This window comes from Apteryx rowi, unplaced genomic scaffold (assembly GCF_003343035.1).
Source record: "Apteryx rowi isolate R43461 unplaced genomic scaffold, aptRow1 scaffold_1020, whole genome shotgun sequence".
In the NCBI taxonomy this organism is placed as follows: Eukaryota; Metazoa; Chordata; class Aves; order Apterygiformes; family Apterygidae; genus Apteryx; species Apteryx rowi.
In genome coordinates, this window is record NW_020447221.1 from 109180 (window position 1) to 122731 (window position 13552).

The 13552-nt window shown below is 53.7% G+C and overlaps 1 protein-coding gene across 1 annotated transcript in view; it reads right to left on the bottom strand.

Annotated features, from left to right (window-relative positions):
* Positions 1 to 13552, bottom strand: part of SCN4A (sodium voltage-gated channel alpha subunit 4) — a 36210-nt gene that overhangs the window by 9358 nt on the left and 13300 nt on the right. Inside the window, exons 13-19 of the mRNA XM_026065160.1 lie at positions 12833 to 13006; positions 12162 to 12518; positions 8538 to 8966; positions 2828 to 2957; positions 2358 to 2512; positions 847 to 1020; positions 107 to 229 (exon numbers count right to left, since the gene is read on the bottom strand). Of these exons, the coding sequence (XP_025920945.1) occupies positions 107 to 229; positions 847 to 1020; positions 2358 to 2512; positions 2828 to 2957; positions 8538 to 8966; positions 12162 to 12518; positions 12833 to 13006 (1542 nt within the window). The remainder of the gene's footprint in view (positions 1 to 106; positions 230 to 846; positions 1021 to 2357; positions 2513 to 2827; positions 2958 to 8537; positions 8967 to 12161; positions 12519 to 12832; positions 13007 to 13552) is intronic.

A 13552-nucleotide genomic window follows, 5' to 3' on the forward strand; every position in this document is an offset into this window, starting at 1 on the left:
TGGGATCAATCCCTGATGTAGGGGATCAGCAAGGCACCAGCTTTGCTGCATAGTGCTCAATTGCATGGCCACGTCAGAGCCAGCAGCATGTGGGGGAGGCACCTACCCTCATGCCTTCAAATCTGGACAGAGCTCGCAGCGGTCTCAGAGCCCTCAACGTTCGCAGAGACTTGATGGCTCCCAGCTCGGAGTATCCCAGCCAGTTCGCTGTCAGGCTGATAAGGGAAACCTAGGGGGAGCAGCCCAAGGAATTAGCAGTATCTCAGCTGGAAACAAAGAAGAGGAACTGAACCACATCCCTGCACCTCCTACCTGCTCTGCTGTGCTTCTCTACCTGCAACACATCCCCTAAGGCCTCTGGTTATGGTGTTGTCTTGGAACAAAGGGAACTGGCCCTGAGACCTTGGGTCCCTGGCAACCAGACCACTTGGCCACTGTGTTCCTAGTCTGTGCAAGGAGGTCCTTGCCTTTTGGATGTGAGGGTGGAGGTGACAGGGGACACAGAAGCACTGCATGGGCTGAAYGGCTTGCTGTGCCATGGAGCACTTGGGAAAACCTATGTCAGTTCACACCTCTGCCGGTACCTAGTAGAAGAGCATTGTGGGCTTGTTCTTGACATGGACATACGAAATGGAAAGGGATTCTGCAGCTAGGGAAAGGTAAGGCCCTTTCCCATAGAGCATTGTTATTCTAAATGAGCGTCTAAAGCCCTTGTTGCACAGTGACTCCAATACCCTTTAAAATACAAATAYAGATTTTCAATAGCCTGCTACAGACCCCTGTCACTATCTCCCCAGTCCCCYGGCTAACTAGGACTCTGGATGTGCTTAACAGACAAACACTCACATCAACTATGAGGAAATCAAGCCAGCACCACGCATTGGTGAAGTACACCTTGAAGCCGTAGGCCACCCACTTGAGCAACATCTCAATGACGAAGATGTAGGAGAAGACCTTATCAGCGTACTCCAGGATAGTGCGTATCACCCTCCGTTGTTCAATGTGAATGTCTTCAAAAGCCTGGAAAAGGCATGGAGCTACRTGACAGTCTTTCTTCTGTTAGACCTGCTGCACAGCTCAGTGCAGCCACATCCACKCTTGCATCTTCCCCATTTTCCTGGGGCACAGGGCAGCTTGAACAGTTGAGAACCTAACTACAGGTGACATTTATGCGATCAACACGGGATCTAACTCTTGTTTTCAAGCTCCTGTTAGATCCGTTGAGCAGGATCTGGGGGAGGCAAAGCTGCACTGAAGCAAATATCCAGCTGCATCTAATTCCCATCAGCCTGAGCACAAGTCAAAAGCCTGGAYACCTACCTGCACCTTTAGATGCCCAGGTAGCCTTAAAAATGACCTTAGCAGTTTGGGTCACTGATATGTCCACACAGCACACAAAAAGTTAGGGAGCAGAGGTACTAACATGGCAATCAGCTRTTGCACAGTTGTTTTAGTCAAGTGATGTTTTTGATTCTGGCACTAGCTACAACCTCAGGCATGTCCAAACTGCATTTCAGAGCTTGATGCAGATGAGATGCATTGTAAAGTATGTCTGAAAATTGGAATTCAGGCCCCATATCCTTCTTCCCTCTCTGTTTACCCCCAAACTTGCCGAGAAGCTGGTCTCTCTGTTAGCTCTGTGGATTTACAGATTCAGCTGAGCTATATTCAGCCCTAACACTTAGAGAGGGCCTATAGTCTGATGCACAACTTTTTGATGAGGTCAATGTGAACGAACACCCAGGCATGGAGAGGGCACAGCAGTCAGTGGCTGGAAGTGCTGAACAGCACAATAATAATCATGAATCATTTGTAAAGCACCTCCTGACAGCCAGTTATAGAGATGGCAAATCATGAACCATCCCCATAAAACTAGATAGATTGTACAGCTAGTTCTCATGTGAGATTAAGAGCGGGAAGAGAGGCTGCAGGGAATTTAATTCCCTCGAGCCCATAGACCAGAGTGAATGACGCATGCTGGTGCAGCATGGGGAGAGGTGGCTTTAACTGTACAGGGTTAGGGCTCTTGGAGGTCAAGGATCCTGTTGCGATGCTGTATGTTTGGCAGACCTGAACCAAACGGGGTGTTAACCCTGAAACCTCTGCCTGAAGCTGTATTATTTTGCTGCCAATCAAACAAAAAGGTAGGTAGCAATAGTTGCAATGAATCTGAAAATGCCTCCTGTGCCTTCCCGGGGCAGCACAAGACACATTCCCTGCAAGCCCTGCTTCTCACAAGGGGCAACCAGGCGAAGTGCAAAGCCTCTGGAGCCGCTGCCAGGCCCGGCACTCCGGGGCTCCCACCGAGTCAGGGAGCTGCTACAGAACACAGGGGCAGGGTGAAAAGTGAGACCTACCAGCGCCCCGCTGCTGAGGAGGATCATGAAGACGATGAAGGTCTCAAACCAGTCATGCTCTACGATCAAGAAGCAGGCTTTCCGGAGGTTCCACCACATCTTCCCTTTCTTGGAGGTGATGTCGACGTAGAGGCAGGGACACCTCTTCACACAGGCTGGGGACAGGGAGCCGTGCGTTACCTCCACGCCAGAGCACTTCCGCAAATGAGAAACTATCCGTGTTTTTATTGCCATTTTAATTCCCTCCCTAGGAAGAGGCGGTAGCAGGATCCTGCCGGGCTAGGGAAGCACCTTCAGGAGGGGAGCCCTATGGGGACCATCTCCCCAGTGGCTGCAAGAGGATTTGGAGATTGGGCTGGGTGACCTTGGGCGCTGTTACGCTGCAAGTGGTTGGCTTGGCAGTTTGCAATGGCTTTTCCATGTCCACCCTCCATCTCTGTCGGCTCCCCCAGCTCTGTTTGGCCCCTCACCTTCTGTGAAGCACTCCTCGGGCTCGTTGCTGTCCTCAGCCTCTTCTGCCACCTCCTCCTCCACCGGCAGTGGGGGCTTGTAGTCCACGGTGCTGCACAGTGACGACGCGTTGTCACTCGACAGGGGATTCTGTGAAGGGCAGGGGAGAGGCAGCCTCAGGGCAGGCCAGGCACCAGCAGTGACGCTCACAGTCTGCCAGTGCCTCTATCCAGCCATCCTCCGGCTCCCTCTGCCCCCGGAGGCACCGGGCAGTACTGGGGGATGCTCCGAGGAAGCCAAAGATGGAGACAGGCTTTTCCCCTTTGCGGATGCAGGACTGCTGCTGGGCAGGAGCTTTGCACCCTCTTTCCATGGGGCYGAACCCCACGTGGGGCCACTTCAGGACCTTCCAGACTGGAGGAACAGACCTGGTGAATCCTCCGGCCTGGAAGCAATCACACAACAGCATTGGTCCCCATTTTATTTTATGCAGCTTTGGCTAGCTCCAATCAAGGCACCACACTCTGGCCTGTGCAGAAATCAGCCCTTTCCTCCCAGGGGTAAAACACACCTTGGCTTCCTGTGCACCGTGATGAGCAATTACCAGAAAGCTGGCAGAACAGAAACCCAACTCCCTTCCTCCGGAAGCAGCCAGGGTGGCAGGTCTCTCCGAACGTGTCCCCAGCTGCTGGGCGCACAGACAGGCACTGTCACACCCCACGCCTGGGCCACCCATGCGGAGAGCGCTCTCCCTTGCTAGGAAACGGCAGGGGTCGGCCCAAAGCTCCGTTTCGTGACTGTGACGTGCCGAAACCAGTCCCGGATGTGTCTCGACAGACTAGAAGATGGTCAGGGGAATGGGATGCTTTTCAGCAGAAACAGTGGAGGGCAAAGTCCTATTTCCRGCTTTATTTTCAGGTTTGATATGCATTTTTACAACAAATCTGAGCTCTCCTTTGCTAGTACAGGAGACTAAGCCCGAGGCCTTTTTGTCTCGGTTTCCACAAAATTCATTTCCACCCCCCCAACTCCAGGACATATGCACAAGAGCATTTCTAAAACCTTGCTGGGGTCCTGGCCTGCGGGCAGATATGGGCACAGACACAGCCTGCCGCACATGTGCTTGGAGAGGTTTACAAAAAACAGCAAGCTCCCAGCTTCCACAAGTCACTGTTAGTGGATTTACAAATCCCAGTGAAGAAAAAAAGAATGATGAGGAGATATCTGATATCAAGCACTGCTGGCGTTTTATGGGAGCACGACAGGTTCATCCACCCAAGCGCTAACACGACACTGGGATGCAGCAAGGGAGCCCACTGGGGGCATTCAGGAGCCCTCCTGCGCCTCCCAGCGGTGCAAATCCCTTGCCTGGAGGCTGCTTTGAGTACAGTTGTCTTCCCCTTTTCTTTTGAAAACGCAGCTGCCAAAGCAGACACCAAAGTGCTCTCTTGGAAGAGGCCCAGAGCAAAGCTGTTTGATCTGCTGGGGCTGGAAACCTCGGAGGACTGTTGGTATGGGAGCTCACACAAGATTCATTTTTTGGCACAGTTCAGAAGAGAAAAAGGTCCCCTGACTCCACCTTTCCTCCCAGCACAGTGAATCCATCTCCCATCCAGTTTTACCATTATTTCAGGCTGCTTTCATACCTCCTCCTCCTCCTCTGTGCACCCCCCACCCAACAAACTTTCTGACAACCCCCTTCGGTATAATTAGACCTGCAGAAACCCAGGCTCCCACCCTGGCACTTATCTCAAATGCTCCTGGCTCAGCTCGCTCTGAAGAGCTTTTAGACCAAGGTTCACCCAAGTTCAAAACCTGCATCCCAAATAGCTCTTGCTTGCTCCACCTCATGCTGCGGCTCCGTTTGGCTGCCTTCCCAGACACCACTCAGTAGGCCCACAGGGGTTGATAACAAGAGAAACCTTGGCAAGCCTCTGGCATTGTTTTTTCACCCTTTTCTGGCTTTCAGAGAAGACCTTCTGCCACCTGTGGGGAGGGAGCAGATCCCCATACCTGCCTGTCCTACCTGAGAGCAAATAGGGAGAAGTTTGCTGGGCTGAGGATCTCATGATGAGGGCCATGCAGGATGGCATTGGTTTGCACAGAAAGGAGGTAGTCCTCCCCCAAGGCTGCTAGTGCATTCAGTAGTGCATAAGGGAGATGGAGGACCAAGCAGCTCCAAGGCTAAGAAGCCTGGCTTAAGGCAGACACCCAGGTGAGGCTGGGGTATTTTGAAGCACTGTCATTGCCTGCAGCCACAGGGGTCATGGCCACATCATTAGGAGAAGACACTGCTTTCAGGGGCCCTTACAGCCTGGGTACTGCATGCCTTGAGCAGGTCACTGCTGCCATGGTGGCACAAGCTGGTGGCTCTGTAGGAGTAGCGGGACCATGCTGGGACCACGCTGCAGGGGGGCAGAGAGAAGCAGCATGGGGATTAGGAAGCCTAGGCACAGAGCCAAGCTAGCTGTGACCCCAAGGAAGGACACACAGAGACCGTCTGCCTCCAGGACAAAGCTCGCAAAGACAGGAGACAGGGACAAACCAGCCCAAAAGTGCTGGGGTTCAGGAGAAAGGTGCCCAAGAGGCACTTTGCAGGCTCCTGTAACTTGGGAGCTCTGCTCTTGCCAGTGCCCAGGGCAGGTCCTGTGGGACAGACTGGGATAACTTGTCTGTTCCCYCTCCAGAGTCCCCAATCCACATGCCTTCCAGCAGTTCTGAGGGCTCCCAAGCCCCCATGTGCCTGCACCAACAGGTTTCCAAGGCAAATTCCATCACACACCTGGTATGAGAGCTCCAGCCTGGCTGGGCATTTCCACCCAAAACCCTGATCCATGGCTTTATCCATGCTTACCAGCACCGGTTGAAGACCAGCATCCAGGCGCTAGGCACCCAGATTCACCTATGATCCCCTGTAACACATGACACTTGGCAATACGCCCTCGATGCACCAGCGCTGGCCTCCAGAGCATCGTAGGGGAGACATTATCCTGCAGAGGGCAAGAAGGTCCGAGGCATCCCCTCCCAGGGGATGCCAGGGCAGCTCAGGATGCTGCAGCACAAAACCCTCAGGGCAGAGCTCTTGGTAGTCTGACACATGGATGAAGAGTCCTGAGCTGCAGCACCAACTCTTTGCTTAACTGGAGCACACCAACATTGCTGCTCTGTCACCTCCTCGCTGCTTAATGATGCGAAAAATGAATCAACCATAAGAGGCAAAGATGCTTGAGGAGAGCAGTTATGCTGCCACAKTCCTGTCTTTTCTGCTGCTTTAGTTACACCCTGAAAAATATCTTTGGAAAGATATTTATCCTTGGAAAGGAGCTTCTCTAGAAGGAGGTGAGCATTTATCAGCATTTCCAGAGCAGCTGATTCAGAGACACCCCCCCCCCCGCCCCTGTTTGCCATCATCACCAGAAGCCTGTGTCCCCGACTTGAGGCACTCTGTCGGGCTTTGGCTCCATCTGGAGCTAATCCATGGCATGTGAACTCATGGAGCTAGCAGAAATCTTCCCTGAGGCTCAGCTCATCATAGCTTTCACCACTGGGTGCCTAATTTCTAATTACTGGGCAGTCATTTAATGCAATAACCCCCCAGCCCCGTGCCTGTCCTGCCCCGTCAGGCAGGGGCCTGGTTGGTAGTGCAGCTCCCTGGATTGCACCTCGTCCCACTGATCTGAGCTACCGAAACCCCTGCAGCCGATAGGATGAGCTAGTAGTTGGTGCAAGAAGGTCCCAAGAGTTGCGGTTTGCCCGCTGCATGCTCCGATCATCCAGGACCGGCTTTCGAAACACGCTCTTGTGTGATCTCAGCCAGGTGCAGGGTGTYGGAGTGGGTGCCGCTAGGTGTCAGCTGAACACAGCCTGACAGCGCCGGGCTGGTGTGCCGGCGCTGGGAGAAGTCTAATAGCTGCATGCTACCGTTTTCCCCCAGCAGCCGGGTTGCAAAGGACATTGCTGTGGTGAGGACATCGGGGTGTTAGCGGGTGAGAGACGGAAGCCTGGGGGTCCCCGCAAGCCAGACTGGACATGTTCCCCGAGGCCGCTGGGTTGGCATTAGCATTGCCTCCATGCAGCACATCCAGCTGCAGTACAGCACGGTCTGGAGGGTAYGCGCAACCAAACTGGACTTGCAGCAGGAGGAATGGGGGGATAAGTGTGTGGGGCCAACTCCATCTTCCCGGCTGGCAACATTAGCGGAAACAACACAGCAATTCCCTTTGCCCCTTCCCTTGGCCAAGGGATTTGGAGGTGCCCCAGGCAAGTCTGGCCCTCCTGAGCACAACTCGGCAGCGAGTTTGCAGTAGGTCACTGCCAGCCGCAGCCTTTCGTGCCACCTTCTTCCTGAAACCCTGACTGCTGAAAACACTGTTTTGCAGAGCTCTTCTCCCTGTCGGTGCGGCACCGTACCTGTTGTAGGGACAATGCGCAAACCCCTGCAGGCCGGGTGCTGCAGGAGGCCAGACAGGGGACAAGACCCGCTTTTGTTCCTCAGTCTGCAAGGAGTCTGCAGATGGGGAGCAAGGAGGAAGCCTCTAGGATTTTGTGAGTCCTGGTTCATTTTCCAGCCCTGTCCAGGCTTTCTGCCTAATCTCAGCCAGTCACTCAGCAGCAGCAGCTGTAAAATAGAGGCTGCCCTAAGCAAACTGCACTGAAGCTTTTGGGGAGACTGTAATAGCACAGGTGGAGCAGGGAAACAGAGGGACTGAAATGCAGCTGGATTCAACAGCAGGGAAGTGATGCCAGGCTCTAGCAACTCATCCAAGACCCACATCTCACCCAAACTGCGCCTGTTCCACCTAAYGCCCTTCTGCCCTAGCAGACAGCCCTGAGCCCTGGATAGTGCTGAGGCAGAGCTTCCCAAAGGCTCCTCAGCCTCTGGGCAGACAGGTTTGCCAGTGACAGTCATGATAAGGCCCCAGATTGGAGCTGCTCCCCTACTCGTATAAAAACCTCTCCCTTTCCCGATGGATGTAATTGCTTCTCTGCGGTGTCCCCACTGCCCTGCATTTCCTCAAGTCCTTGGTGCAGCCTTGCTCCAAGCAGTAATTTCCCATCAGACTATCAGGCTCATTTTTGTGCCTGCCCTGTCATCATCTCGGAGCACAAAGGTGGTTGCCTCTGTCCCACGAGCCTTGACAGTCCCCTCTGCGCCTTGATGTAGCAATACTGGCATCAGCTGTCTCGTCAACTTTGGATCCAAAATGCATCGCTTCATRTTCACTCGTGCTAAGCTCCATTTGGTTTCATATCCCCCCTCAAAGATGCTTTCTGAGGCATTAGCAGTGGATCCAATGTTAGTGCCATCAGCAGATTTCCCAACTTTTCTGGCATCAAATTCCTCTCTAACATCTTTAGCCCCAAACTGGAGTGCTTTGACCCTTGCACCACCCCTGCGGTTGCAGCAGTTTCCCCTGACGTTAGCAATAACCCTGTAGCCTGATCCAAAACACCCCATACTCTGGCTTGGACCCCCACCATAGCTCTACCCTCCAGCTCGTGCTGGGAAATGGCAGGTTATTTTTTGCTAAAACTCCCCAAGTTCAGCCCATGCCACACACCAAACGTTGCGTTTTGGAAAAGCTAAAAGCAACTAAAACCAGCATCTCTCTGTGGGAAGTACTGTGTAACTGGAGGTACAGGCAGACTGAACCGCTGAAGGGGGTCAGTCCCAGTTTTTGCGCTGAAACCATGTTTCAGCATGAAACCCTGCCACCGCTCGTTTCTCACCTTAGCATCTTCAGTGTCAGACTGCGTGCTCGTCTCTTCCTCGTAGAGGTCAGACTCCTCTGAGGCAATGGGGACATGGACGGTCAGGTTGGGGTTGTTAATGAAATTCATGTGGTCCAGTTCATCCATGAACAAATGCTCTTTCACAGTGACTCCATCCATGTACTCTGACTTGGGTTCCTGGACAGTGTCCATGTGGTTTAGCACAGAGTTGTCCATCTTACTATGTTCTTGCTCTTCCTCTGGGGCCTTCTTCCCCTTCCACAGCCTGTGGAGTAGCATGAGGACAGAGGTCTTTACAAAGTCGATGCCCTTGGTGATTCTGCCAATAGCAATCTGCAAATTGTTCATCTCTCCATCATCATCAGAAGCTGCCAGGCTATCGGCACTGAAGGAGCTCAGCAGCAAAGCTAAGAACAGGTTCAGGACCTGGAGGGCACAAAAGCAAACACCAGTGCTGATGTCTGGCACCAACAAGGTCCCCACAGGCTGGAGCAGCAGAGGCTCAGCGCTGGCTGTGGAGAAGATCCCTTTGCTGAGCACTTAGTGGGGACTCTCTCTTCCCTTCACCCAGCTTTGGAGACCACATGGAGGTCTGCTCCCCYGGGGCATACAGACACCCCGACCCCATCACCTGGAGGATGTGGGCTGCATGTCCAGCTCCTCACTCCTCCCTGGGCTGTGATGCCCCCAGGACCACCCCAGTCCACTTGGGTGCTGGTGAGAATCTGCCAAACCATTTACGAGCATCACCTATGCCAGTCCATACTGTGGCCCTTCCCAGTCTCCCCTGTGAGTCCTTTAGCAAGTCCCTCCCTTCTCTTTCTTTGTGCTCTTGGCCTGGCTGGTCCCCAGGTGGGACTCCCCAAGCCTATGGCACTTCTTCCCACTGCTCCTGAGGACACAGCTCAGTCTCTTCTCTTCCTGGGGAGGCATATCCAGCTTTTTGCCCTCTCCACTTTCCTAGCTCCATTAGCTTGGATGCCCAACAAACTCCTGAGGGTTTCCAACACCTTGGAGCCATGTGAGAGCCTACGTCACAGCTGTAACCTCACCCCTCTTCTACCATAGACCACCCTGCTCCATGGAAAGCAGAATTTCATCTCAATACAAGCCAGTTCATGGGATGCAAACTCAACGCGCTATACTGTTCTGACCATGGGCTCTCTGCTCTTCTTTCCTCAGTGCCCAAAACATCACTGGACCTAACTGCAGCCTCAGCATTAATGCTTGGCCTAGGCCGACTTGCCGTATGCAAAAAACCCAGACTCCAGTGCAGCTAGCGAGAAGGGGAGCAGGACAGGCTCTCCCCACAGTGCAGGAGCATTGGCAAAGCAGATCCGAGAAATGCACTTGCTGTGTGAAGCCAGCCGTTGGGCCAAGCCCACAGCTGTTGATGTTTGTGCCTTTTTGTGCCAGCCGCGTATCTGAGAAGGGAATTAGCTGCTATTCAAGGTCACTGCTGTTTTCACATGGCTCATACCATATGACTTAAATCGCATCTTTAAATAAATCCCTAGTATCCCATCAGTTTAATACTTATGTTAAGTACCAATTACAGCTAATAGTTTCTGTTGCTGTTGGCACTGGCTTTTTGGACAGGAGTCCATTACCTTGTCACCTGACCGACTTCCTCCCTTTTCCCTTAATAACTCCAAAGGAAATGCTCAAAGTGTCATTAACAGTAAAGGACGACTGGCCTCTGCCTTATCCCACTGGATGGGAAGCAGGGGAGAAATACACACCTCCCTGCAGCCAGGATACTCAGGAGACTGTATGGGACATGCTCCAGGAAATGGAAGTACCTGAGATGCAGAAGGGGGCCGTGACAGAGGGGACGAAAAGGGCAGAGCTGGCTCTGAATTGGGCTTTAAAGTTTCCCCTTGCAGCAGCACAGCGGAAGCTGCAAAACTTGCCCAGAAAACTGGGATGCAATCTCTGGGTTGGTTGAACCTCCCTAACCCTGGGAGAACAGCCTCTGCTTCCATCAGCTAAGAAATGAGGCATCCTGCTGCCTGTCTCCCCTCTGGGAGAGTCCCCTGAGGGGATGGATAGACCCTCCCCCCTAAAAACTTGCTCCAGAACCAGAAAGGTCTCCAGGGCCCTTCTGGTCGGACTGGGAGCCCTGGCTGGGTTTCCCAGTCCCTGAGCTCCTGTGCTGGCTGCAAACCATCCTGGAAATGCTTCTGCTGCTTGCAGGTGATTTTCAGCCTGGTTTTGCATCGTGATTCAAACAAGTAGGACCCCTTTAAAGGCACCATTAGAAACTGATGCTGAAAACTCAGTCCCAGAGAGGTTTTGGATCGAGGCAGACATGGCAGTGCTTGCCCTGCGGCCACCACTAACCGCTGGGCAATGGGCAGCCGTGGAGGTGGCTGCTCTTTACTTCAGGTCACAGTCAGCTTGAAGCTTCATATACGTGGGATGAGCTGTGGGATCAGCTCTGGGCAAGGCATAATACCCAAATCCTGACTTTCTGTCCTCTGATGGAGACCCTGACCTGAGCCATGGGGCAGTCCAGGTTTTACACCCAGGCTGCCACTGCTCCGCTGGAGGGCTGTGCTGGCCTGGGGATGGAGCAGCCATCCGGCGCGCGGAGGGAGGTGCCAGCAGCTCCCTTGGCAGATAGTTTTTCAAAGCAAATTCCAAAGGGCTTACACAACCCCGGCAAGTAATAGGAGCGATTCGGCAAGCCGCTGCGGTTCCCTTCCCTGCCTTGCTTCTTAAGAAAGGAGAGCAGGGCCCACGCAGCCTGGAAAACAAGCTTCAAAGCCATCAGCGAGCAGGTTACCAAGTTTAGAAAGGATTTCACACCCTCCTGGAACTCGCAGGCCTGCGTCCTCAGTGCAGGCAGCGGCACAGGGCAGCAAGCGGCTCGGGTTAGAGGGGAGGTAAACAGGGCCTGGTTCAGGGCACGAGGATGAGGAGGCCAACGGGCAGCGGAGAGGGTGACTGCAGCTGGGATTTGCCAGGGCACAGGGGCTTGCAGGACTGGAAGGGAAGGACCTGTGGAGGTATAATGCATCCTGGGGATGTCACCTGGACCAACTTGAGACAGAGTGGCTTGGCAGGGCRAGGACTGGGGATACTGGGGGTCTGCAGCTTCCTTCCAGAAAGCACCTGAGAGCAAAGGCGAGCCCTGGGGTGAGCTGAGCATGCAAGAGAAACAACAGTGCCTCCATCTCTCATCACAGGAGAGCATGGAAAGCCACGTGGAGAGGAAAGGGCAGTTTTAAGATGAGCTCCCTCTTGTCCCAAAGTTGCTCCCACATTTCCCTAAAGTCTGTCATCACACCTTTTGTTGCCTCAGTTTCCCCTTTCACTCCTCTGGTTTCAGCATAAGGTCCCTCAGGCAGAAGCTGCTTCTTATCCTAGATTGTGAAGACCTGAGCACACAACACACCCCCACACTGGCCTCCAGGTATACAGGAGGGAAGTCTAACCCTTTGGCTCTGCTCCTATATGGCTCCCACAAGGTCCAGCCTATGGAAATAGCCCTGTAGATGAGCTAAGCTAGGCAGCGTGGAGAGAGAGGTAGAGGCTGAAGGTGATGTGTTCCCCTGTGACACACTCCGCCTTTGCCCCCCATTTCACTGGGTGCCCATCCCAGGCTCTGAGACTCACCACAAGGTTCCCGATGACCATGACCATCATGAAGACAATGAGGCACATAGTCTGGCCGGCCACCTCCATGCAGTCCCACATGGTCTCGATCCACTCCCCACAGAGGATGCGGAAGACAATGAGGAAGGAGTGGAAGAAGTCGTGCATGTGCCAGCGGGGCAGTGTGCAGTCAGCGGAGATCTTGCACACGCATTCCATGTAGCTCTTCCCGAAGAGCTGCATCCCCACCACAGCAAAGATGAAGACGATGATGGCCAGCACCAGTGTGAGGTTTCCCAGGGCGCCCACCGAGTTGCCGATGATCTTGATGAGCATATTCAGGGTGGGCCAGGACTTGGCAAGCTTGAAAACCCTCAACTGCAAGGAGGAAGGAAACAAGGCATTCAGTTGCCTGGGGCTTTCCTTGCCACAAGGTGTCAGCAGGGCTGCGAGGCTGGGATTAGGTGTTCATACGGCTGTTGCGTTAGGACAGGAGGAACTAAACTCTCGACTGCTTGGGAAAGGGAACACACCCCAGTGCTCCTAAACATCTACCTTGACTAGTGGCATTATCTTTTAACAWAGGGCAAGCTGGTGACTGCCGCAGCTAGGGAGCTTGAAAGAGCTGTTCTCCACTCCAGTGGCAACCACATCTACAACCCTCATGCACAGCTTGGCCCCGCGGCACCTACCAGGCGGAAAGAGCGGAGCACRGACAGTCCCTGCACATTCGCCAGGCCCAGCTCCACCAGACTCAGCGTGACGATGAAGCTGTCGAAGATGTTCCAGCCCTGCTGGAAGTACTCRTAGGGGTCCAGTGCAATGAGCTTCAGGACCATCTCTGCTGTGAAGATCCCTGTAAAGACCTGTGGGAAACAGTACCCCATCAGTCTGCATGAAAGCAAGCACTGAGCCTTGGCATGGGTGGCATGGTGGGTGGCAGCTTRCATTTTTAGGGTACTCCCAAAGCATCTCCTGCACCATGCAGCTGCAGCCCTGCCCACAGCTGAGAGCCCAGCATCGCTTGCAAGGCTGGGGTGGGAATATTCGTCACCGATCGCTTCGGAAAAGACTTGGCAGAGGTGCATGCTGGCAGGGGGAAAGAARCCTCACTGGCAAAGCAACCCCTTCAAATGACTGCTGAATCACAGGGGATTCCCAGCACTGGGAACTGGGCTCCTACTGGGCTGCCCTTGCCCACAAGGCCCTGGCACTACCCCGAGCCCTGTGATGCAAAAGCTGATCCAGCTTTTACACATTACTATTTCCTGGGACTATAATGACACTGTGCATTATCACATTACTCCAGAGCAGGATCAGCTAAGTGACAATTAGCATCCTCAGTGCAATTGCACAGCACTTGCAGARGGGGCATGACAACAAGTTTTGCACTGGGGGCAGATCGCACTGGG